At 38.6% G+C, this 23,718-nt stretch overlaps 1 protein-coding gene across 1 annotated transcript in view; it reads right to left on the bottom strand.

The window, feature by feature from the left end:
• GRID2 (glutamate ionotropic receptor delta type subunit 2) overlaps positions 1 to 23,718 on the bottom strand; it is a 2,297,645-nt gene that overhangs the window by 497,248 nt on the left and 1,776,679 nt on the right. The window contains exon 11 of the mRNA XM_069743575.1: positions 4,141 to 4,453. Within this exon, the coding sequence (XP_069599676.1) occupies positions 4,141 to 4,453 (313 nt within the window). The remainder of the gene's footprint in view (positions 1 to 4,140; positions 4,454 to 23,718) is intronic.

The raw sequence follows: 23,718 nt of genomic DNA, 5'->3' as shown, positions 1-23,718 counted from the left end.
AGATTTAGTTGTTTTTTTCACTTCTCCCTTTTTTTGTTCTCTGGGGTCGGAAGAGACCCCAGAGAATAATAAGGAAAGTTCAGTTCACATAGTATAACTTTGTGGAATATCGATTTTTTAGGTAAAATCAACGTATTTTGGCAATTTTAAACCTTATTAGATCCGCTCAGCTCTAGTTACAATGCATCAATCGACTATACATATTAAGTCTCTTGTGAGTTTTAAGACTAAGCTTGGTAGACAGTAAATGATACAGTAGACATACAGATGATTGGTTGATAGAGATAGATGGATGGATGGATAGATAGATAGATAGATAGATAGATAGATAGATAGATAGATAGATAGATAGATAGATAGATAGATAGATATGGGATAGATAGATAGATAGAAATATAGATAATAGATATGAGATAGATTGATAGATAATAGATAGAGATAGCGATATGAGATAGATTGACATATAGATGATAGAGAGAGAGAGAGACATGCGATAGATAGATTGATTGATAGATAGATAGATAATAGATAGAGAGATATATGAGATACTGTATATAGATAGCTAGATATTGGATGGATAGATAGATAGATAGATAGATAGATAGATAGATAGATAGATAAATAGAATAAGATATAATCATAATATTTGAACATATAATATCTTATCTCTAAAGGGTAAGCAAGGCTATTTGGATTGTATTCATTATAAAAAGCTATTGACGATGATATTCTGCAAAACACAAGTCTTACAAGTCTCAGGCAAGTAAAAACTCAGGAAAAAAAATTGCAATTACATTGCGTGTCTGTCACTTACAATTATCCTACTATTCCCATGTGGTCTTGGCTCAGTAAACAGTAGAGATTTAGCAAATAAAGTTTGTGTTATGTTTAAACTGAAAGTGAAATATTAGATGACAATACTAATGAAAGTATTTCAATACCGCACTGATATTTGGTAGCCTAATGGGACTTTCTGATTAGATCTCCTCACTATACTGCATAGTTCTCCGAGTAGTTGTCCTATTTCATTTTCTGTTGTTTTATTATCCCTCATACTGATGTGTCATATTTCAGATTATAAGCCTGCTGTTATCTTTTCTCATATCAGATAAACATGCAGGGAAAACGAAGAGAAGAAACAATTATGTTAGTACTGGAATTCCAAGAAAACACCTTCAAGGTACAAACAGAGAAGGTTTAGCTATTATAAATTCACTGACATGAAGGCAGAAGAAATCTTTCACAGCTACATACATCTGTACATCTGTATATCTTAATATATGCTTACCTTGTAATGTCTTCACTAGGGTTGAGCAACTTTTACTTTTATAGGATCGGGTCGGGTTTCACGAAACCCGACTTTTTCAAAAGTCGGGTCGAGTGAAATCGGCCGATGCTATAAAAAAGTCGGGGTCGGGGTCGGCCGAAACACGAAACCCAATGCAGTGCATTGGGTTTCCAATAGTTCCCAGGGTCTGAAGGAGAGGAAACTCTCCTTCAGGCCCTGGGATCCATATTTAAGTGTAAAATAAAGAATTAAAATAAAAAATATTGCTATACTCACCCTCTGATGCACCCTGGTACTAACCGGCAACCTTGCTTCCTTAGAATCAGCGCGTGAAGGGCCTTAGATGACGTCGCGGCTTGTGATTGGTCGCGAGACCGCCCATGTGACTGCTCGCGCGACCAATCACAAGCCGCGACGTCACCGAAGGTCCTTCAAGCGCTGATTCTTAGGAAGGAAGGCTGCTGGAAAGAAGCAGGGCGCGTCAGAGGGTGAGTATAGCAATATTTTTTATTTTAGTTCTTTATTTTACACTTAAATATGGATTCCGATACCGATTTCCGATATTGCAAACATATCGGAACTCGATATCGGAATTCCGATACCAGATTCAGAAGATCGCCGACCTCATGAAACCCGACTTTGCCAAAAGTCGGCGACTTCTGAAAATGGCCGACCCGTTTCGCTCAACCCTAGTCTTCACATCCTGTTCCATCCAGATGTGTCCGAATTCCAAGCGGCGGAAGTTCACTGACCTCCATATTGTGACACCCAAGTGATGGGTTTCACAATATGGAAACTGCGGGTGGTACCAGCGTCTTGCGCAGTACCACCAGCGGAACACTGTCGCACCACACACATACACACACATGGTATACGCCATACGCATCACATACACACAAAGAAAGCACACAGGGGTGAGAGAGACAGAGCACAGGGGGAGACAGCTCAAACTGGACAGCACATGAGGGGAGAACACAGCACAGGAAGGAGAGAGACAGCAGACAAGGGGGATAGAACATGGGTTAGACAGGTCAAAGAAGAAAGCACAGGTGGGAGAAGTCAGCACATGGGAAAAGAGAGAGTGGATAGGTGGAGGAGCACATGGGGGAGAGATTCTCAACTCTGCAAAGCCTGCCCCCATCGTCACATTACCGCCCATCACATCAGGCCTCCATCAAGTGATAAACATAATTAAATAAGTACATTAGTGTAATTTCTTAATAGAACAATACCAAAGGGTACACTCATAGCCAAAATGATAAACAGGGAACATTATGAAGAAATTACTACCTGGTTTGTACTGACTGAAAATGATCATGTGATTCTGCACATGACTCCATTTCTTGCCAGACTCAGATAAATTACACATTTATGGACTTTACTTCACTGGACTCAAAAACAATATAACCGATCTCTGGACCAGGCAACAATATCTTTCCCAAATACTTATGTTGGTGAGCAATTGTGATTGTGTGAGTTGTATCTCAACTTTCTCAATCATTTATTCCCACTGGAGATGACAGGCAGCTTCTTCTTTCCTTCTTCGCATTATGAACACATGCATACACTGCCAATCCAAGTATGCATTTGCCTGGGGAGAAGGCTTGGAGCAATAGATGTCTGTGAACTATAGTACAGCCGACAACATTTTAAGGTGCATACCCAACTTAATAAGAGTCCAATCAGTTGGAGTACAGTGACCCCAAGAACTCTCATTAGGCTAACTCCACATTTCCCACAAGCTATGATATACAGTACAATTCAATATGTTCTAACTTTGATGAGAACAGGTACAAACCAATCCTATTCTTGGGAACCAGTAATAGCAGAACAAGTGAATGTTGGGTAAAAAGGTTCTGACAGTATATTTTTTATTTTTCTTTCCAGTATTATGCAAATTGTCTTCTTGCATGTGCTGCTCTTCTAAGCTTCAAATATCAGTTCAGGGATTTACTTTTCTCCACCCAAATGAACCTAAGAAGCCTTAATCTGAAGATGGTCTCATCTTGGCTTTCTTTTAATATACAGCTCTGGCAAAAATTAAGAGACCACCACATCAAAACCGTGTCATGGACAGCCCAATCTCCAGACCTGAACCCCATTGAAAACCTCTGGAATGTAATCAAGAGGATGATGGATAGTTACAAGCCATCAAACAAAGAAGAACTGCTTACATTTTTGAGCCAGAAGCAGTGTGAAAGACTGGTGGAATGCATGCCAAGACACATGAAAGCTGTGATTAAAAGTCATGGTTCTTCCACAAAATATTGATTTCTGAACTCTTCCTGAGTTAAAACATTAGTATTGTTGTTTCTAAATTATTATGATTTTTTTAAAATTTGACCATTTCTCCTTTTCAGAAAAAAATTCAAAATTTATTGTTTGGAAATTCGGAGACATATTGTCAGAAGTTTATAGACTAAAAGAGTAATTTACATTTTACTCAAAAATATACCTATAAAGAGAAAAATCTGACAAACTGAACATTTTGCAATGCAATTTTTGCCAGAGCTGTATATTCATTACTATTTTTGGGGGTTCTGCCCTATGCTAATAGTCAGGCATGGCTAAAAATATTCTCTGTAGAAAAGAGAACATAAGCCTATTTTGAGGCATTGCAAACAATTTAAAAATGCAAGATTTCAGATATCGTAGCATAAATGTGAAAAATAGGAAAGGTCAAGCCACCAGACATTTTAGCTTTAAAAAAAGTGTTTAATATTCAGCAATAGATCATTTCAGTTTTCCTTTAAACAATGAAAGGTCTCTTCATTGTGATCCTGGCTCAAAATAAACTAGGCTAGATTATAACAGACTTTAACATGTTTCATATTAAAATAAATTAAATGTACCTTGTTGAACAAAGGATCCATAGACAAACCACATCGAGTTGTACAGTGTTGTAGAAGTCATAGAACCCATCTGCAGGCGTGGAGGATTAAGCCAGTTTAACAGGTAGACCAGGAGACCTACCAGCAGAACAGTCCCAGCAATACAGGCCCAAAGAGATAAGTCAAATGGTGCCAAGCAGGCAAACATGTCCACTGTTCTCTCAGCTTTTTTCAGCAGAACTCCCACAGAGTAATCCATATAGCGTGTTGTGAAGTCTACTACATTCTCTCGGGCGGGAGTGATAGTCAAGGCAGAAATCCCTATGTCAGCTCTCTAAAAAAATAAATCAGAATAAATATTAAAGCATTTGTTGTCACAAATAAACATGTTCCAGCAAAAAACAGTACAAATACATGTTATAAAAATATTTCGGAATTGTTTTAAATTTGTTAATTTGAAAGATTAAATTAACTTTAAGTGAAACTATTACTGAATATAGCGTAACTATAAAAGAATTATGAAATCCACATTCAAAGTTGCATTTGTCCCAGAATAATTTTACTTTATCTGATTTGGGATCACAGAATGGGCAATGCGTAGTATTGAGTAAACTATGCATATTGAAAAATCAACACAGTTCTTTGATGACTGCCTGGACTGCAGAAATACACTTTTTATCTACCTGTATTTAAAAGGAATCTGATAGTAGAATCATGTTGCCCCAAGCAATATTTTATACAAAGCCCTACTGTAGTGTCTCAGAGAAGACATACTGTAGCTTGAAAACTTGGTCGGGGACGATAGGAAAAGAGATGACTAGTACGGCGTCATCTACTCTAGTTGATTGACAGGTCTTTCCCATACATATACATAGGCTTTTCAAACTATGACTATTCTGAAACACCCCAGCATTTCAGAGTAAAACATAGCACTTGACACAGCCAGGCTCTGATTTATGCTATCCGTAGTTTGCGCTGCATGAATCTAATTTTAAGATCCTTATAAGTGGCCTTTGACAGGTGCTATTCTTACTTACAGTTTACTGTGAGCACTTTCAAATACCAAGGGAACAGTACTTAAAGGTATTGTTTCATTAGAAAATACTTTTTCCAAAATGTGTTCAACCAGACAATTCCTCTGCAGTAGGGAAAATGTAAGATTATCTGGTAACCATTTGGATAAATTCCCATGCATGAAATGTAAAGACACTTTGGGCCCACCTGAAGGGTGGCCCTTATGCAGCGGTGAATTATATGCTAAAAACCATAGCAATCGTTAGCTGGTGTGAAGAAAATGTTTTTATTCTTTCAGCATGTCATGTTTAAAGATACCAAACTTTACAAGATGGACCAGGTTTTGGTCATCCAGCATCTTGATCACGTACTGTTAAGAGCAGAGTGATGGACACTCAGTTGAGAAGCTGGCAATTTAATACAATTTTTTTCACTGGAACAAAGTAGTGCCATGTTTTTTCGACATTATTTTCTAGATATTGGATATCCACCATATCACTGAACACCCATCCACCCAGATTGCCACCCATAACTTTTCCATTTTATCTAGTACAGCAGGGGACCTCCTTTCCATGATGCCCTAATAAAGTATCAGGACCAATCTTGTCTTCATCGAACAACCACTTCAGAGTTTGAAATGAAACATGTTTTTTGTTCAAACAAAAATTATACTTTTATTTAATCCATGAGGAACGGCTCTAAAAGATGCCAATATTTGGCTAACTTTATATCTGTGTACAGGCTAAGCAAAGCCTTAAGCTGGACATAAACATTTCATAGCTATTGACAGAAACAAACATTTAGCTGACACTCAGCTTTCACTTTCAACTTCATCAAACACTGGAACAATTAGCTATGATGAGCATTTCTGTATTCCCTATACGAGAGCAGCTGATAGTATAATTTACAGCAGCTAATCAACCTTCAGAATAAAAAGATAATGTCATTGAATTCCAACTGTCTAATACTTATGTCCCTCAACATAATTTTTGGGAGGACAGTCAGTGGTCCCCACACAACTTATGGTAAGCTTCTCTTGTCAAAATTGGTGGGATCAGCTGACTTTTATCTAATATGTAGTGGGCCTTTATTACGTGTTCATGGTTTGTTTCAATTATCTTATCTATGTACTCTGACAATGTTTCTGATTTGGGATTTCCTTCTTGTTCCACTACTGGTTTTAAAAAAAATGTAACTATTTATGTTTACAATATGAACTTGTAATAATACTCACATGGTACACGAGTGAGACTCTAAAATCTAGATAGCTTTAATTGCCAATCTATTGAGCAATTGCAATTACACACAATTTGTGGATTTTAAGATCAGGTTTGGGTTTAAGACTAGCATATGAGGTTACAGTCAGCGATTGAAAGACTTCCTATCACTGAGCTGAACCACCCTCTTGACTGCTAAACCCAAAATAAAGAGAAATATAATAAATAACATAATAAAAGGTTATAATAAATACTGATGTAAATACTTTTATACCCAACAAAAACAAAGTATTCTTAGAGTGATACCTTCATTGGCTAACATCTAGGAAGCACACAGACAACTTGGATAGAAAATACTATACTCCACTTCAGGAAGATCCCACCAAAAAATGCCCTGGGAAACTAACACATATCATCAATGAGATTGATTCTACATTATGCTCACTACTGGAACAAATACCAGACAATATCCAAACTCTAAGTCTCAAAGTCCCAATTATATTTTCAGGACACGACCATGTACATCAAGGACAACACCATAAAAACTTCAATTTACCATAAGCCCACAGGACGTCTGGCATATCTCAGATGGAACCGCTTTCATCCAAGACACACAAAAAAATCCATCATCTACAGTCATGCTTTGAGGTACATTCAAATCTGTTCAGACAACAAAGACACCGAACTACAGCTGCGATCACTGAGGAATACATTCCTACAACAAGGATACCATCCACTGGTAATTGATGAACAGATCCACAGAGCTACAAGGAACCCTAGAAGAAACCTCCTGGATTACAGACTGAGGGAGGTCAACAACAGGGTGCCTCTTGTGGTCACATACAACTCCCACATGAGCATCCTAAGGAAAATTGGTGCTGAGCTCCAATCCATATTCTACAGAGATCACAAACAGGAAGAAATATTCCCAGAACTACCACTTCTCTCCTACAAGCAACTCCCTAATTTAAGGAATCTCCTTGTCAGAAGTGTCCTCTCATCACCATCAGTGGCGGGCACATGCCCATGTAAAAATCAAAAAAATCAAAACTTGTACCCACATATTGCCCACAAATACAGTTGGTATAGCAAACACAAATCAGGACTATAATGTCATGGATTTCTTTTCATGTACAACCTCCAATGTGGTGCACATGATACAATGTTCAAGGTTCCCTGCAGGTATCTTTATTGAGGAAACCTTGCAAAAATTACAAACTATACAAACTAGGATGAATCTACACAGACACACAATCCGGAATGAACTGGACAGGATTGTGGGAAAACATTTCTCTGGACCTGGACACTACGTATATGACAAATTTAAAAGTCATAATACTGAAAGGTAATTTTAAGGACGACAGAGAAATAAAAAATTGGGGATTCAAACTGATAAAAATGTTCAATTCTTTGACCCTAGGACTCAATTTAACACCTGGATTTATGACTCACTACATGGATAAAATTCACACCTCCACCAGATGGACTCTGGAAAACTAAGAATATTCCCACTGCCTCTCCATTTGTAACAACAGGCCTAATTTGATTTCCTTCGCTTGTCTTTAGGAGGCATCACACCTCCCACCTCATGAACAAATATTCTGCTGTAATATCTCTTCAATTTGTGCTTTTGTCTTATTAAGTCATTTGTAATTCTGCCTTAAGATGGAGCCTCTGTGCTCTGAAAGCTTGCAAACATAATTTGTTTCTGGTTAGCCAATAAAGGTATCACTCGGAGAGTACTTTTGTCATCATTGGCATGGAAGTATTTACATCGATTTTTCAGGGTAATACAGTACCACAATATAATTTGTTACTGTACATCATGCTCCATAACATGAAATCCATAGATTGAGTGGCATATCCAAGCTCACACGTTTCATTTAATAAATCAAGTTATCTCTCTCATGCATTAGCAATATATCGCTTTTTTGTTATCGAAGAGCTTGCCCACTTCCAATTTAAGAGCATTTATCAAGGGCAACACAAACTTTAAAGAAAGCCTGCCAAGTATTTTAAACAGGAAAGATATATATCTTGGTACCGTGTTAGCCAGTAGATAGAAAAATATTTAGAACTGAGAGTCCTCAGTGGTTGATACCTTTTAATGGCTAACGAAAAGATGTTAAAGCTTGCAATTTGTTACCATCTTTTCAGTTAGCCATTAAAAGGTATCAACCACTGAGGACTTTCAATTCTATATATTTTTCTAAGTATTTTAAAGTAATTAATCTACGTTACTGAGCTTTGGTTCAGTGCTTTGCATTGTTGTGTGAAAACAGGCTCCTGGAGAGAAGAAATGAGCCACTGTCTAACTGGACTGGTCATTCACAGCATGTTCATGTAAATGTGGTCATTAGTAGTCATGTAGCACAAATGTTGAGTACATCTATATATAGTATTTAAATAAAGTTCTTATCACATTTGCATCACATGCATACAACATCACATATGAATTGTGCTCAAATTATCTATACATCTCCTCCACTGACTAATGGATACTACTACAATATATCTTATCCAGTGCAATTAACTGTAAAAAACAATGAAATGTGCTGTACTAGATGCTAAATAACGTAAAAGTGGTTGTCTCCTTTTAGAAAACGGCATGCCAAGTACTGAGTTCGTTATAAAGTAATAAACTGAATATTACTTGTCATCAAAGGGTCGAACAACTGTTCTTCGCCACTTCCTGATATCTGTTGGCTGCAGTAGTGATGTCACACAGCGCTGCAGCCAATCTCTGTGCCCTGCAGTCCTGCCTGCACAGGTGGCATGCATGAGTCACTGAAATCAGTGACTGGCTGCAGCGCTGTGGACTTAACATCATCACTGCAGCCAAAATATTAAGACTGGGTAGCTAGTTTTGGACACAGGGAGGGTAAAATACTTGGTTAAATGTAAATGTAAGCATAGAATTTCTAGAATGTCCTTTATATCATCTCACTGTAATCTACTTTTGTATGGAATATACAAGATCAGCTGCAACTTTAGACTCCAGGCAAACATTTTGCACAGAGTCATAAATGGCTACCATTTACATGTCCAATAATTCTCATGTACTTCCATATGCCTCTGGATTCCTACAGAGGCATCCATCTGCTGGAGCACATATCTATGCCACCCATTATTACAAGACCTGGATTAAGATTAATACTTATCTATTGACAGGATAGGTAATAGGCGTTGGATTGGAGGGGGTCTGGCTGCTAAGTACTGTATTTGACTATCTTTAGTCCCACAGAGATTGAATAGAGTAGAATTGAGCATGCTTGACTATTACTGGATTCAACTGGTATCTCAATACCCCCAGACTTATGATTGGTGGATGTCGGTGGTATGTCTTGAAGCTTGTGGGACCCAATGCAAAATTTTGAACAGTACCCCAGTAATAGTCTTTTCATATGGGGCAAAGGGACCTTTGGGCCCCATAGTCTCCAGTGCCCAGTGTACACCCTGCAGACAGTGAGCCCTCGTGGGCAGGGTCCTCTCTCCTCCTGTACTTGTGTGCCTTGTTTTACTCATGCTTATTGTACTTGTCTATATTTGCCCCATTCACATGTAAAGCGCCATGGAATAAATGGCGCTATAAAAATGTATAATAATATTAATAATAATCACCAGCCTCAAAACATTGCCACGCCATTTCAAGAGGTTCCATAACTGTGATGCCAGCCTTCTCAGGGCTAGGGGGATTGAGATGTTAGAGATGGGTATCCGTGGAGGGGGCACGTTCCAGCGGTTGGCAAGAATTGAGTCCAGGTGGATCTGGACTCTGAACACGGTCCAGCCTATGGGTCTTAACGACAACATCAGCTTTGCCCCCTTTCTGTGATCATTGGGTTCTGCTGTGGTTTGGCGCTGCATCGTGATCATTGCTTTTGTTTTTAAACTTTTATTTTTTGTCATTTTTTAATTTATTTTGTTTGTTCTAGTGGAAGTCGTCCCCGTGATATGTTTACATCTGTACAGATCTATTCCTCCTGCCGGACCGAGTCTTCCTTACCATCCATCTCCTGCTGGGATTGGGACGTCATTATATGAAAGATTAATATGGACTGCTTTTCACTTCATCAAGCTTCAGCCATATAATTGTTATGTACGCAGTGGCGGCTTTTCTTGTTATATATATTTTTTGGGAGGGGGGCTATTGTTCAGGCCATGTTTATATTTATATTAGTTTCTATTGATATTACTAATATTAACAATGTATTCCTTAAATATAGCTGTAAATATATGTTATTTTTCTTTTATAGTCCATCTTTATATATTTTGGGTTGATGTCCTATTTTGGTTTTGTTAATGGCCTGAGTTCCTCATTTGTTATGTCCTCTGTTGTCATGACGACTTATATTCGTCCTTACCCTGTTATATTATCTGAGAGATTAGCGTACTTAGATGGATATGATGGATTATCGTGAGTTCTCAACTAATCGCCGATCTTTATATCTGCTTTCATCTATCTGTCTATTTTAAGATGTTACTTACTGCGCACATCTGATTTTTTGTTACGTTGTTGGTTGGCGCCCCTGCGCCTGCGCACGTCCGTGGCTGTGATTGGACGCCTTTGGTCACATGGGGCCCCTGTGTTCTCTGGCGTCCGTCTGTGTCTCTCGGAGTGTGCCGGTTGCTAGGACACGGCGTCACTACTTCCGGGTTACTGAGGGTTATACTTCCGGGGTCCTTCCTTTATATACAGTCTGTGCTATCAATATGCATGCCCCCCGACGAAGGTTTATTACCGAAACGCGCGTTGGGGCGGAGGCGCGTCCACGGGAGTTCCAGTCCTCTTGCAGTGGGTACTTTTCTGCGGCGGTATATTTATTTATGTACACTACTGACCGGTGGCGGTGTATTTCACTGCTACATTGTGCGATAGTGGTTCTATACCCAATATGGATGTTGACATGGCACACTGATAATATATCAGGTGTGGCTCGGCGCAAGGTCTTGAATTACTTTTGAGTGTATTTCTGCCAGCAGTTTTGTTCCTACTTCATAGTGATTATGCCACCTATTGCTATATTTAGTTTTGTTCTGTTTATTTTTTAGGTTCCTTTTGTCCGTTTTATTTTGTTTTTTGGATTATACCTTTGAACAATATGTATATTGGGTTTTGAGGACTGGTATTCCTGTGCACGTGCCTCTGGCGTTTTTTGCGGCGTTTTCGCTGTGGCGCCATTATTTGTATCCCCTTCCATGCATTGGTTTTTAATAACTATCAATAAAGTTTGTATTTTCATATGATACTTGTGTTTGACCGTGTATCATCTTTTTCTTCGTTGCCAATATGTATTTGGATGAGAGGTCTTTAGGTCCTTTTCAGATTAATGGTACAGATTTCTGAGATAATTATTGTTACCATGTCAGTTGGCTATATTTGTTGCTATCCAAAATATTAAGACTGGGTAGCTAGTTTTGGACACAGGGAGGGTAACATACTTGGTTAAATGTAAATGTAAGCATAGAATTTCTAGAATGTCCTTTATATCATCTCACTGTAATCTACTTTTGTATGGAATATACAAGATCAGCTGCAACTTTAGACTCCAGGCAAACATTTTGCACAGAGTCATAAATGGCTACCATTTACATGTCCAATAATTCTGATGTACTTCCATATGCCTCTGGATTCCTACAGAGGCATCCATCTGCTGGAGCACATATCTATGCCACCCATTATTACAAGACCTGGATTAAGATTAATACTTATCTATTGACAGGATAGGTAATAGGCGTTGGATTGGAGGGGGTCTGGCTCCTAAGTACTGTATTTGACTATCTTTAGTCCCACAGAGATTGAATAGAGTAGAATTGAGCATGCTTGACTATTACTGCATTCAACTGGTATCTCAATACCCCCACACTTATGATTGGTGGATGTCGGTGGTATGTCTTGAAGCTTGTGGGACCCAATGCAAAATTTTGAACAGTACCCCAGTAATAGTCTTTTCATATGGGGCAAAGGGACCTTTGGGCCCCATAGTCTCCAGTGCCCAGTGTAAACCCTGCAGACAGTGAGCCCTCGTGGGCAGGGTCCTCTCTCCTCCTGTACTTGTGTGCCTTGTTTTACTCATGCTTATTGTACTTGTCTATATTTGCCCCATTCACATGTAAAGCGCCATGGAATAAATGGCGCTATAAAAATGTATAATAATATTAATAATAATCATTCATCACCTATTCTGTTTGAGGACAGCTCAACCATGTTGATTTGGGCCAACTACTTGCAATTCACACAAGCATAGTCAATATATGCTCAAGTACATTTCTTGTTTTTTGTGCTACTGATTTTTCCAGAAGGAGTGCCATGTTTGACCATAGACTGCGTCTGCAATAGCAGCTAAGGTTCATTTACGGTAGGTATGTATAAATGCAATAAAAACTTTTGTGCTTTAGCTGTCAATGCTTTTCTCAGGACAATAAGCATAATAGCTATTATATAGAATATAGCACTTTACCATTTTCAAATTTGAAGACAATGAATTACTGCAGCATGAAATCTATTTAATCATGAATACAAAATGTAGTCCGAATCGCAGCATGGATTTAACTCATATTTTGGTTGCCATTGTATTTGTGAAAAAAGTGTATGAATGAGGAACAAAGATTTGCTTGAAAACTATTAGCACAAGCCTTAATGAAATTCAACTTAAAAGCCGTATGGCACTTACACACAGATCCCCATTGTTAACATGGGGATGTCTTTAAAATTACCACCATGTCTGACAATGTTTCTGTAATGCTGTCAGTACAATTAATTTTCAAAAGTGGTAATTTCCCAATCAAGTTAAAAATCAAGAACATGAAAGTGGGGGAGTGTGGTGGAAGTGGGAGTGAAGTTTCCTATTCTATTGGTTGGTGGGGGTCCAGTTTAATCTTTTCCAGTATAATTCTCTAAAATACCTGTCCAGGAAATTTCACGATGGGTAGAAAAAAGCATTATAAAAAAATAGTGCTCTGTTTAGCAATATGAAAATGTTACTATAACTTCACATATCACCTGACATTTCAGTTGAGAAACTTGGAACATTTATTTTGTGTTTTGAAACCAATGAAGACATTACGATGCAGATTTATTTATTAAACTTTATCCCTCTGTTGTCTCACTGTACTTTGCTACGATTTAGAATTGTTCATATTATGAATAGACAGATGAGAATATGAGATGAAGTCTAAGCTATATTACTGAACTTTGCCTCTGTGCTTTGCAACTCAGTGTAACAACAGGTTCCTGTAGAGAAGAAATGAGCCATTGTCTAATTGGGCTGCAGGTGGGGATGGCTATGCAAAGTATGTTAATATAAATGTAGTCATGAACAAGTGTCATTTAGATTAGCAACTCGAATTGAACTGAAAATCAGATCTTTTTTTAAAGCAGATACTATGCATAACATAATCAAAGAAGTTTAAAAAATTATATCTGGGCGTTGCAAAATGTGAAAAAATTGTCAGTCATTTTCTATCTATTCTCTTGGGTCACTACTCTACACTCCGAAAAGTAATCCTGCATGAACAGTCAATGAAAAACGCAACATTAGATACTAAATAAACATCTTTGTTACTTATGAGGATTTGTTTCTTATGCTTTCCAGTTTCTTACTGAGGACAATAGTAATATAACTCATATCATCTGAGATGGTTTAGTGAATCCTGCATTGAGCAGGGGGTTGGACACGATGACCCTTGAGGTCCCTTCCAACTCTAACACTCTATGATTCTATGATTCTACTTAATAATTGGGTGTAGGTTGAGGCTTTATAGTTATAGTTCTCAGGAATTTATATGGATTTTGAGTAGAATTTATAGAAAACAAGCCAATTGCAGTTGACACATTATAAGAGTAGTATAAACAAAAGGCCAAACCTATAAAATTATTGTACTCAATTCTACATGCATGCAAGAGAATATATTCCTATGAGGGCATGTCATGTGTCTGCTATGGAGATCTATAGACAGAAGGTGAGTGTTCTTATTGGTGTCTGTTCACATGACATGTTTTTGTCAATATTTTCCCGTGTTTGATTTCCAACCAAAATGCAGCATTTTATTATGCCAGCAAAGTAAATGTGATTTCTCATATCTCACACACATGTTCCTTTTTTTTACTTGCAGATTTGAATCAGTCTCAAATCTGCAGCATATCAATTCTTTCAGCATTTTTGCAGCATTTTTCACCACGCTGAATGAATGAGTAAAAACACAATAAAAATGCTTCAAAAGTACACAAAAAAAGTGGCAAAAGGTACATTTTCTTTTTATTAGCTACCAAGATACAAGTTCTTGATGCAAACATATCTGCATCAAATGCGTGTTGTCGGGAGATACCCTTTTCCCTTGGGTAATACCTTACTTAGAGGCAATTTGACACCTCTCCTATACACAGCTTACATGATTTGAGTAGCCATCATGTGCTGACTTGCTGCTTCATTGACAATAGAATGGAGAAGCTATTCGCCATGTGACTGTAAGTATGAAATTAGCATATGAGTGGTCATGTTGTGATGACTGATGACTGATGGAACTAGCAAGTAGAGTAGAATCCTGAAAATGAGTATATAACATGCTGTTAGGATTGGGCATGCAACAGTTAAATATACCTATATATTTATATAATTAATAATTATTTGTTAAAATAGGGATGTAGTAACCCTTAACTTGACAGACAGCGCAATACTTTATATTTATTTAGCAATCTATCACAATATTTGGCAAGTTATGAGTTATTACGTACCATGTGTGCAACACCAGAACCGCAGCAGTACAGAAATGCATCACCAGAACCCTCAGCAGTATGGAAATGCATCACCAGAATCAACATCAGTTCATGAATAAAGCACCAGAACATCATCAATACATGAATACAGCACCAAGCTTAGTGTAAAAATTGTAATATCAAGTCAGCTTCATATTCAATTATATTGCATTAACCTACAGCTCTTTGTATGTCCTTATCAATGGAAAGGATATACTTGGATTTGTGATTCTCAGCTACCACAAGGCTGTGGTCCATACAGGAACCACAGTATTGATAAATCTCAGTTACTATTACAAATAAATATTTACACTGCCGAGAAAAATGGTAACAATGCTTTGAACTTTTGAATGTCAGGCTCCAATATTACCATCCACTACTACTTCGTATGTGAGACTATCATCATTTTATAGACAATTATCTTGGCTATATCATACATACATTTGTCTTGCAACTGTTTATCATGTAATTAGTTGTGCAGATTCTTGTCACATCACTGCATTGTTACTGTTTTGCTTCTAAAAATCTAAATTTAAATTTGTATTATTTTGTTAGTATTTTGTAAATCCTCCTTTGGCTTTCAACACTGCCTGAATCCTTCTGGCATGCTCTTGATCAGATTCATGTATGTTTTGATTGAAATCTAATCTCAAGTCTCTTCTAAATGTTCCCAAGGTGGGTGCATACTGGTTGATTCACTTGGGTATGTATACAGCTTTTTCTTCAACTCTGCCAACAAGTGTTCGACTGGGTTAAGGTCTGGGAACTGTGGGGGTTATTAAGCCATTTTTTCACCAATCTTGATGTCTGTTTGGGTCACTGTCCTGCTGGAACACGGTATTGTCGATTTCATACTCATAGTATTCGAATGCACAAAGTAACTCGTCTTGTAGGATACTCACATATAGCTCAGCATTGAGATCACTATAGATCCTGGTCAACTATCCAAAGCCTTTGGCTGTGAAATAGCCCCATATCATCAGGCATCTTTCACTGAACTTGACAGTTCCTTTAATTTCTCAATCCATTAACCCCTTTTTCCTTTCCTTCTTCCAAACCCATTTGCACCAATCATAGCCTAGTCTATAGACTTTTTTCTCATTGCTCCAAATCACCTATTTCCAATCTGGTGCTGTCCACTTTTCGTACTTTCTTTCAAACGTGAGCAGACACTTCTTATGATGATACAGAAGTCGAGACTTTTTCACTTTTTTAGGCCACAATTCCAGACTTGTGTAATGTGCGTCGCATGGTGCTTGCATCAACATCTGTGATCTCACTATTATGAACCATATGAGCCATCTCCACTATCTAGAAATGATAGATCATGTGATGAGCCAACTTGTTGACTCGGATATTTTGCCTGGACATCAGACTCTTGGTTTTCGAATTGATGGACGGACTTAATTTCGTTTTCTTCTAGCTGTCATGGCACTTACATGATGAAGTTTGGTAATTTGCTTGGCTAACAGACCACTCTCAATGAACTGGATTATGCTGTTTTTTTTTCTTGAGATACATTGATTGTTGCTCCTCAATTCGACCCAGTGACCTTTCACTTTGTGAATCAACCTAATAACACACTGAACAATTAGAGAATGTGAGAACATGTTGTAATACTTTTGTAGTGTACAGGAAGAAAAAGGCTTTCCCACTAGAGGAGCAAAACAGTAACAATATAGTGACAAGAAAAGAATCTGCTTTAGTAATCATATGCTAAATAGTTGCAAGTCAAATTTATTTATCAGATAGCCAAGATGATTGCCTACAAAATGATGGTAGTCTCACATTTGATGAAGTAGTGGATGCAGAGATAAGGAATCTGAAAGTCAGAGGTTCAAAACATTTTTACCCGTTTGCTTGTCAGTGTAAGTCCAGGTACCTTATATGAAGACTAGTGTTGAGCATTCCGATACCGCAAGTATCGGGTATCGGCCGATACTTGCGGTATCGGGATTCCGATACCGAGATCCGATACTTTTGTGGTATCGGGTATCGGGTATCGGTATCGGATCCATAGGGATGTGTAAAATAAAGAATTAAAATAAAAAATATTGATATGCTCACCTCTCCGGCGGCCCCTGGACATCACGCTGGTAACCGGCCGGCTTCTTTGTTTAAAATGAGCGCCTTTAGGACCTGCGAATGACGTCGCGGCTTCTGATTGGTCGCGTGCCGCCCATGTGACCGCAACGCGACCAATCAGAAGCCGTGACGTCATTCTCATTCACTAAACTCCTAATTCTAGGAATTTAGGACCTGCGAATGACGTCGCGGCTTCTGATTGGTCACGTCGCAGTCACATGGGCGGCACGCGACCAATCAGAAGCCGCGACATCATTCGCAGGTCCTAAAGGCGCTCATTTTAAACAAAGAATCTGGCCGCTTACCAGTGTGATGTCCAGGGGCCGCCGGAGAGTTGAGCATATCAATATTTTTTATTTTAATTCTTTATTTTACACCTCACTATGGATCCCAGGGCCTGAAGGAGAGTTTCCTCTCCTTCAGACCCTGGGAACCATCAGGATACATTCCGATACTTGATGTCCCATTGACTTGTATTGGTATCGTATATCGGTATCGGCGATATCCGATATTTTTCGGGTATCGGCCGATACTATCCGATACCGATACTTTCAAGTATCGGACGGTATCGCTCAACACTAATGAAGACATTGTGATGTACCAACTAGTGGTGTTCTCAGAGAAAGGTATGCATAGCACAGATAGAGGTCTGTTGCGATTTGAATCTAGGACAGATCGCTGGGTCTTGTAGTCCCACAAACCTGTATTTTAGTAAAGGGCTGGATTTAAGGGTTAACCCGAAAGTGATGGGTGGGACAGGTTAACCACACACCTCCCAGAGGGTGTGCTCCTGTGACATCAGGAAGGTCATATATTTCCTGGTTACACCACATGAGAGGAGGGCCATGTGTGAGATTGAGGCCAGCTGGAGCTCCTTACATCCCAGAGAGCACAGAGGATTTGAACTGCTGACAGGACCTATATGAATCCAGGCTAGCAAACCTGAGCATCGGTTTAGCAGGTAACACAGAGCCTGAGGAAGCATCATGTATGAACGTAACCGCAATGAAAATGGACTGTCTGTCGGTACTGTAATGTTCACGTGCAGATATAGTGGTTTATGATTATATAATAAACCAAAGATGGACTTGTTTTAATGAAAGAACTGTTGCCATTTGTTGAAATATCGCTGCCTAAAGAGTGAACCCCAAGCCGCTAGTGATCGCTACGTCATAGCATGTACAAGTTTGGTCACGATTACTGTTATTGGGACCAGTTAAGCAAGTTGAAGTTGAAATTATCACTAAAAGGCTTGAAGTTAAATTTGACACATTTCCTTTGTATTTTAGGAAAAATGGTAATAAATAAATATATATATATATATATATATACTAGCTGAAGAGCCCGGCGTTGCCTGGGCATAGTAAATATCTGTGGTTAGTTATAGCACGTCACTTCTCTTATTTTCCCATTACGCCTCTCATTTTCCCAATCACATCTTTAATTTTCCCCCTCACATCTCTCATTTTCTCCCTCACACCTCTCATTTTCTCCCTCACTCCTCTCATTCCCGCCTAACACTTGTCATTTCGACCTCACATCTGTCATTTTCCGATCACTACACTATTTTCCCTCACTCCTCTCATTTTGCACTCACACCTTTTCATTTTCACCTCACACCTCTCATTTTCACCTCAGTATATACATGTTTGTCATCTCCCTTATATATAGTATACACCTGTATGTCATCTCCTGTATATAGTATATACCTGTATGTCATCTCCCCTGTATATAGTATATACCTGCTGTGTGTCATCTCCCCTGTATATAGTATATACCTGTATGTCATCTCCTCCTATATATAGTATATACCTGTATGTCATCTCCTCCTATATATAGTATATACCTGTATGTCATCTCCTCCTATATATAGTATATACCTGTATGTCATCTCCTTCTATATATAGTATATACCTGTATGTCATCTCCTCCTGTATATAGTATATACCTGTGTGTCATCTCCCCTGTATATAGTATATATCTGTGTGTCATCTCCTCCTGTATATAGTATATACCTGTATGTCATCTTCTATATATAGCATATACCTGTATGTCATCTCCTCCTGTATATAGTATATACCTGTAGGTAATCTGCTCCTGTATATAGTATATACCTGTGTGTCATCTCCTCCTGTATATAGTATATACCTGTATGTCATCTCCTCCTGTATATAGTATGTACCTGTATGTCATCTCCTCCTTTATATAGTATATACCTGTGTGTCATCTCTCCTGTATATAGTATATATCTGTGTGTCATCTCCCCTGTATATAGTATATACCTGTGTGATCTCCTGTATTAGACCTCGTTAACACGTTATTTGCTCAGTATTTTTACCTCAGTATTTGTAAGATAAATTGGCAGCCTGATAAATCCCTAGCCAACAGGAAGCCCTCCCCCTGGCAGTATATATTAGCTCACACATACACATAATAGACAGGTCATGTGACTGACAGCTGCCGTATTTCCTATATGGTACATTTGTTGCTCTTGTAGTTTGTCTGCTTATTAATCAGAATATTATTTTTGAAGGCTAATACCAGATTTGTGTGTGTTTTAGGGCGAGTTTCGTTTGTCAAGTTGTGTGTGTTGAGTTGTGTGTGGCGACATGCATGTAGCGACTTTTGTGAGATGAGTTTTGTGTGGCAACATGCGTGTAGCAACTTTTTGTGTGTCGAGTTGCATGTGACAGGTTAGTGTAGCAAGTTGTGTGCAGCAAGTTTTGCACATGGCGAGTTTTGCGCGTGGTGAGTTTTATGTCTGGTGCCTTTTGAGTATGTGCAAGTTTTGTGTGAGGCAACTTTTGCATGTGTTGCAAATTTTGTGCATATGGCAATTTTTCCGCATGTGCAAGTTTTGCGTGTGGCGAGTTTTCCATGAGGTGAGTTTTGCACTTGTGGCGAGTTTTGCGTGAGCCTATTTTTTGCATGTGGCGAGTTTTGCGCGTCGTGAGTTTTGAGCGGCGACTTTTGTGTTTCGACTTTTATGTGGCGAGGTTGGCGTATGTGTGGTGAAATGAGTGCTGAGGGTGGTATATGTGTTCAAGCACGTGGTAGTGTGTGGCGCATTTTGTGTGTGTGTTCATATCCCCGTGTGGTGAGTATTCCATGTCGGGGTCCTACCTTAGCAACTGTACGGTATATACTCTTTGGCGCCATCGCTCTCACTCTTTAAGTCCCCCTTGTTCACATCTGGCAGCTGTCAATTTGCCTCCAACACTTTTCCTTTCACTTTTCCCCATTATGTAGATAGGGGAAAAATAGTTTGGTGAATTGGAAAGCGCAGAGTTAAAATTTCACCTCACAACATAGCCTATGACGCTCTCAGGGTCCAGACGTGTGACTGTGCAAAATTTTGTTGCTGTAGCTGCGACGCTTCCAACACTTTTCCTTTCACTTTTTTCCCCATTATGTAGATAGGGGCAAAATTGTTTGGTGAATTGGAACGCGCGGGGTTAAAATTTCACCTCACAACGTAGCCTATGACGCTCTCGGGGTCCAGACGTGTGACTGTGCAAAATTTTGTGACTGTAGCTGCGACGGTGCAGATGCCAATCCCGGACATACACACACACATACACACACACACACACACATTCAGCTTTATATAGTAGATATATATATATATATATATACAGGTCCTTCTCAAAAAATTAGCATATAGTGTTAAATTTCATTATTTACCATAATGTAATGATTACAATTAAACTTTCATATATTATAGATTCATTATCCACCAACTGAAATTTGTCAGGTCTTTTATTGTTTTAATACTGATGATTTTGGCATACAACTCCTGATAACCCAAAAAACCTGTCTCAATAAATTAGCATATCAAGAAAAGGTTCTCTAAACGACCTATTACCCTAATCTTCTGAATCAACTAATTAACTCTAAACACATGCAAAAGATACCTGAGGCTTTTATAAACTCCCTGCCTGGTTCATTACTCAAAACCCCCATCATGGGTAAGACTAGCGACCTGACAGATGTCAAGAAGGCCATCATTGACACCCTCAAGCAAGAGGGTAAGACCCAGAAAGAAATTTCTCAACAAATAGGCTGTTCCCAGAGTGCTGTATCAAGGCACCTCAATGGTAAGTCTGTTGGAAGGAAACAATGTGGCAGAAAACGCTGTACAACGAGAAGAGGAGACCGGACCCTGAGGAAGATTGTGGAGAAGGACCGATTCCAGACCTTGGGGAACCTGAGGAAGCAGTGGACTGAGTCTGGTGTGGAAACATCCAGAGCCACCGTGCACAGGCGTGTGCAGGAAATGGGCTACAGGTGCCGCATTCCCCAGGTAAAGCCACTTTTGAGCTACAGAGAAGCAGCACTGGACTGTTGCTAAGTGGTCCCAAGTACTTTTTTCTGATGAAAGCAAATTTTGCATGTCATTCGGAAATCAAGGTGCCAAAGTCTGGAGGAAGACTGGGGAGAATGAAATGCCAAAATGCCTGAAGTCCAGTGTCAAGTACCCACAGTCAGTGATGGTGTGGGGTGCTATGTCAGCTGCTGGTGTTGGTCCACTGTGTTTCATCAAGGGCAGGGTCAATGCAGCTAGCTATCAGGAGATTTTGGAGCACTTCATGCTTCCATCGGCTGAAATGCTTTATGGAGATGAAGATTTCATTTTTCAGCACGACCTGGCACCTGCTCACAGTGCCAAAACCACTGGTAAATGGTTTACTGACCATGGTATTACTGTGCTCAGTTGGCCTGCCAACTCTCCTGACCTGAACCCCATAGAGAATCTGTGGGATATTGTGAAGAGAAAGTTGAGAGACGCAAGACCCAACACTCTGGATGAGCTTAAGGCCGCTATTGAAGCATCCTGGGCCTCCATAACATCTCAGCAGTGTCACAGGCTGATTGCCTCCATGCCACGCCGCATTGAAGCAGTCATTTCTGCCAAAGGATTCCCGACCAAGTATTGAGTGCATAACTGAACATTATTATTTGTTGGTTTTTTTGTTTGTTATTAAAAAACACTTTTATTTGATTGGATGGGTGAAATATGCTAATTTATTGAGACAGGTTTTTTGGGTTATCAGGAGTTGTATGCCAAAATCATCAGTATTAAAACAATAAAAGACCTGACAAATTTCAGTTGGTGGATAATGAATCTATAATATATGAAAGTTTAATTGTAATCATTACATTATGGTAAATAATGAAATTTAACACTATATGCTAATTTTTTGAGAAGGACCTGTATATATATATATATATATATATATATATATATATATATATATATATATATATATATATGTATATATATATATATATATATAGGGTGGACCATTTATATGGATACACCAAAATAAAATGGGAATGGTTAGTGATATCAACTTCCTGTTTGTGGCACACTAGTATGTGGGAGGGGGAAAATTTTCTTTTCAAGATGGATGGTGACCATGGTGGCCATTTTGAAGTCAGCCATTATGTATCCAACTTTATTTTTTCCAATGGGAAGAGGTATATGTGACACATCAAACTTATTGAGAATTTCACAAGAAAAACAATGGTGTGCTTGTTTTTAAATTAACTTTATTCTTTCATGAGTTATTTACAAGTTTATAACCACTTGCAAAATGTGTTCAAAGTGCTGCCCATTGTGTTGGCTTGTCAATGCAACCCTCTTCTCCTACTCATGACACACTGATAGCAACACCGCAGAAGAAATTCTAGCACAGGCTTACAGTATCAATTGTTTCAGATGCTGCACATCTCTTATCTTCACAGCATAGACAATTGCCTTCAGATGACCCCAAAGATAAAAGTCTAAGGTGGTCAGATGGGGAGAACTTGGTGGCCATTCAGCTGGCCCACGATGACCAATCCACTTTTCAGGAAACTGTTCATATAGGAATGCTTGGACCTGACACCCATAATGTGTGTCAAGAGTTGGAGAAGAGGGTTGCATTGACAATCCAATACAATGGGCAGCACTTTGAACATATAAGTGGTCATAAACTTGAAAATAATTCAAGAAAGAATAAAGTTATGTTAAAAACAAGCACACCATTGTTTTTATTGTGAAATTCTCAATAAGTTTAAAGTGTCACATGACTCTCTTCCCATTGGAAAAGATAAAGTTGGATACAAAATGGCCGACTTCAAAAAGGCCACCATGCTCACCACCCATCTTGAAAAGTTTTCACTAATGTGCCACAAACAGGAAGTTGATATCACCAACCATTCCCATTTTATTTAGGTGTATCCATATAAATGGCCCACTATATATATATATATATATATATATATATATATATATATATATATATATAGTCATTTTTTTACATTTTAAAGATTGCAAATAGGAAAAGGAAAATGGGCAGATGCAAAGGCTTATGTACTCTTGGAGATTTGTGTGCTCAGATATATTTGACAAAGATTTCAGACCTTAATTTGCCTGTTAGGGTTATGGCTTGTTCACTAGCATAGTTAGGAAAGGCCAGATGATGCAAATTTACCAGCATTATAAAAACCCAGCCTCCTCTAATCTTGTGAAAAAAATGCAGT

This window comes from Ranitomeya imitator, chromosome 1, assembly GCF_032444005.1.
Source record: "Ranitomeya imitator isolate aRanImi1 chromosome 1, aRanImi1.pri, whole genome shotgun sequence".
Classification (NCBI taxonomy): domain Eukaryota; kingdom Metazoa; phylum Chordata; class Amphibia; order Anura; family Dendrobatidae; genus Ranitomeya; species Ranitomeya imitator.
This window is presented reverse-complemented; position numbering and strand designations above follow the sequence as displayed.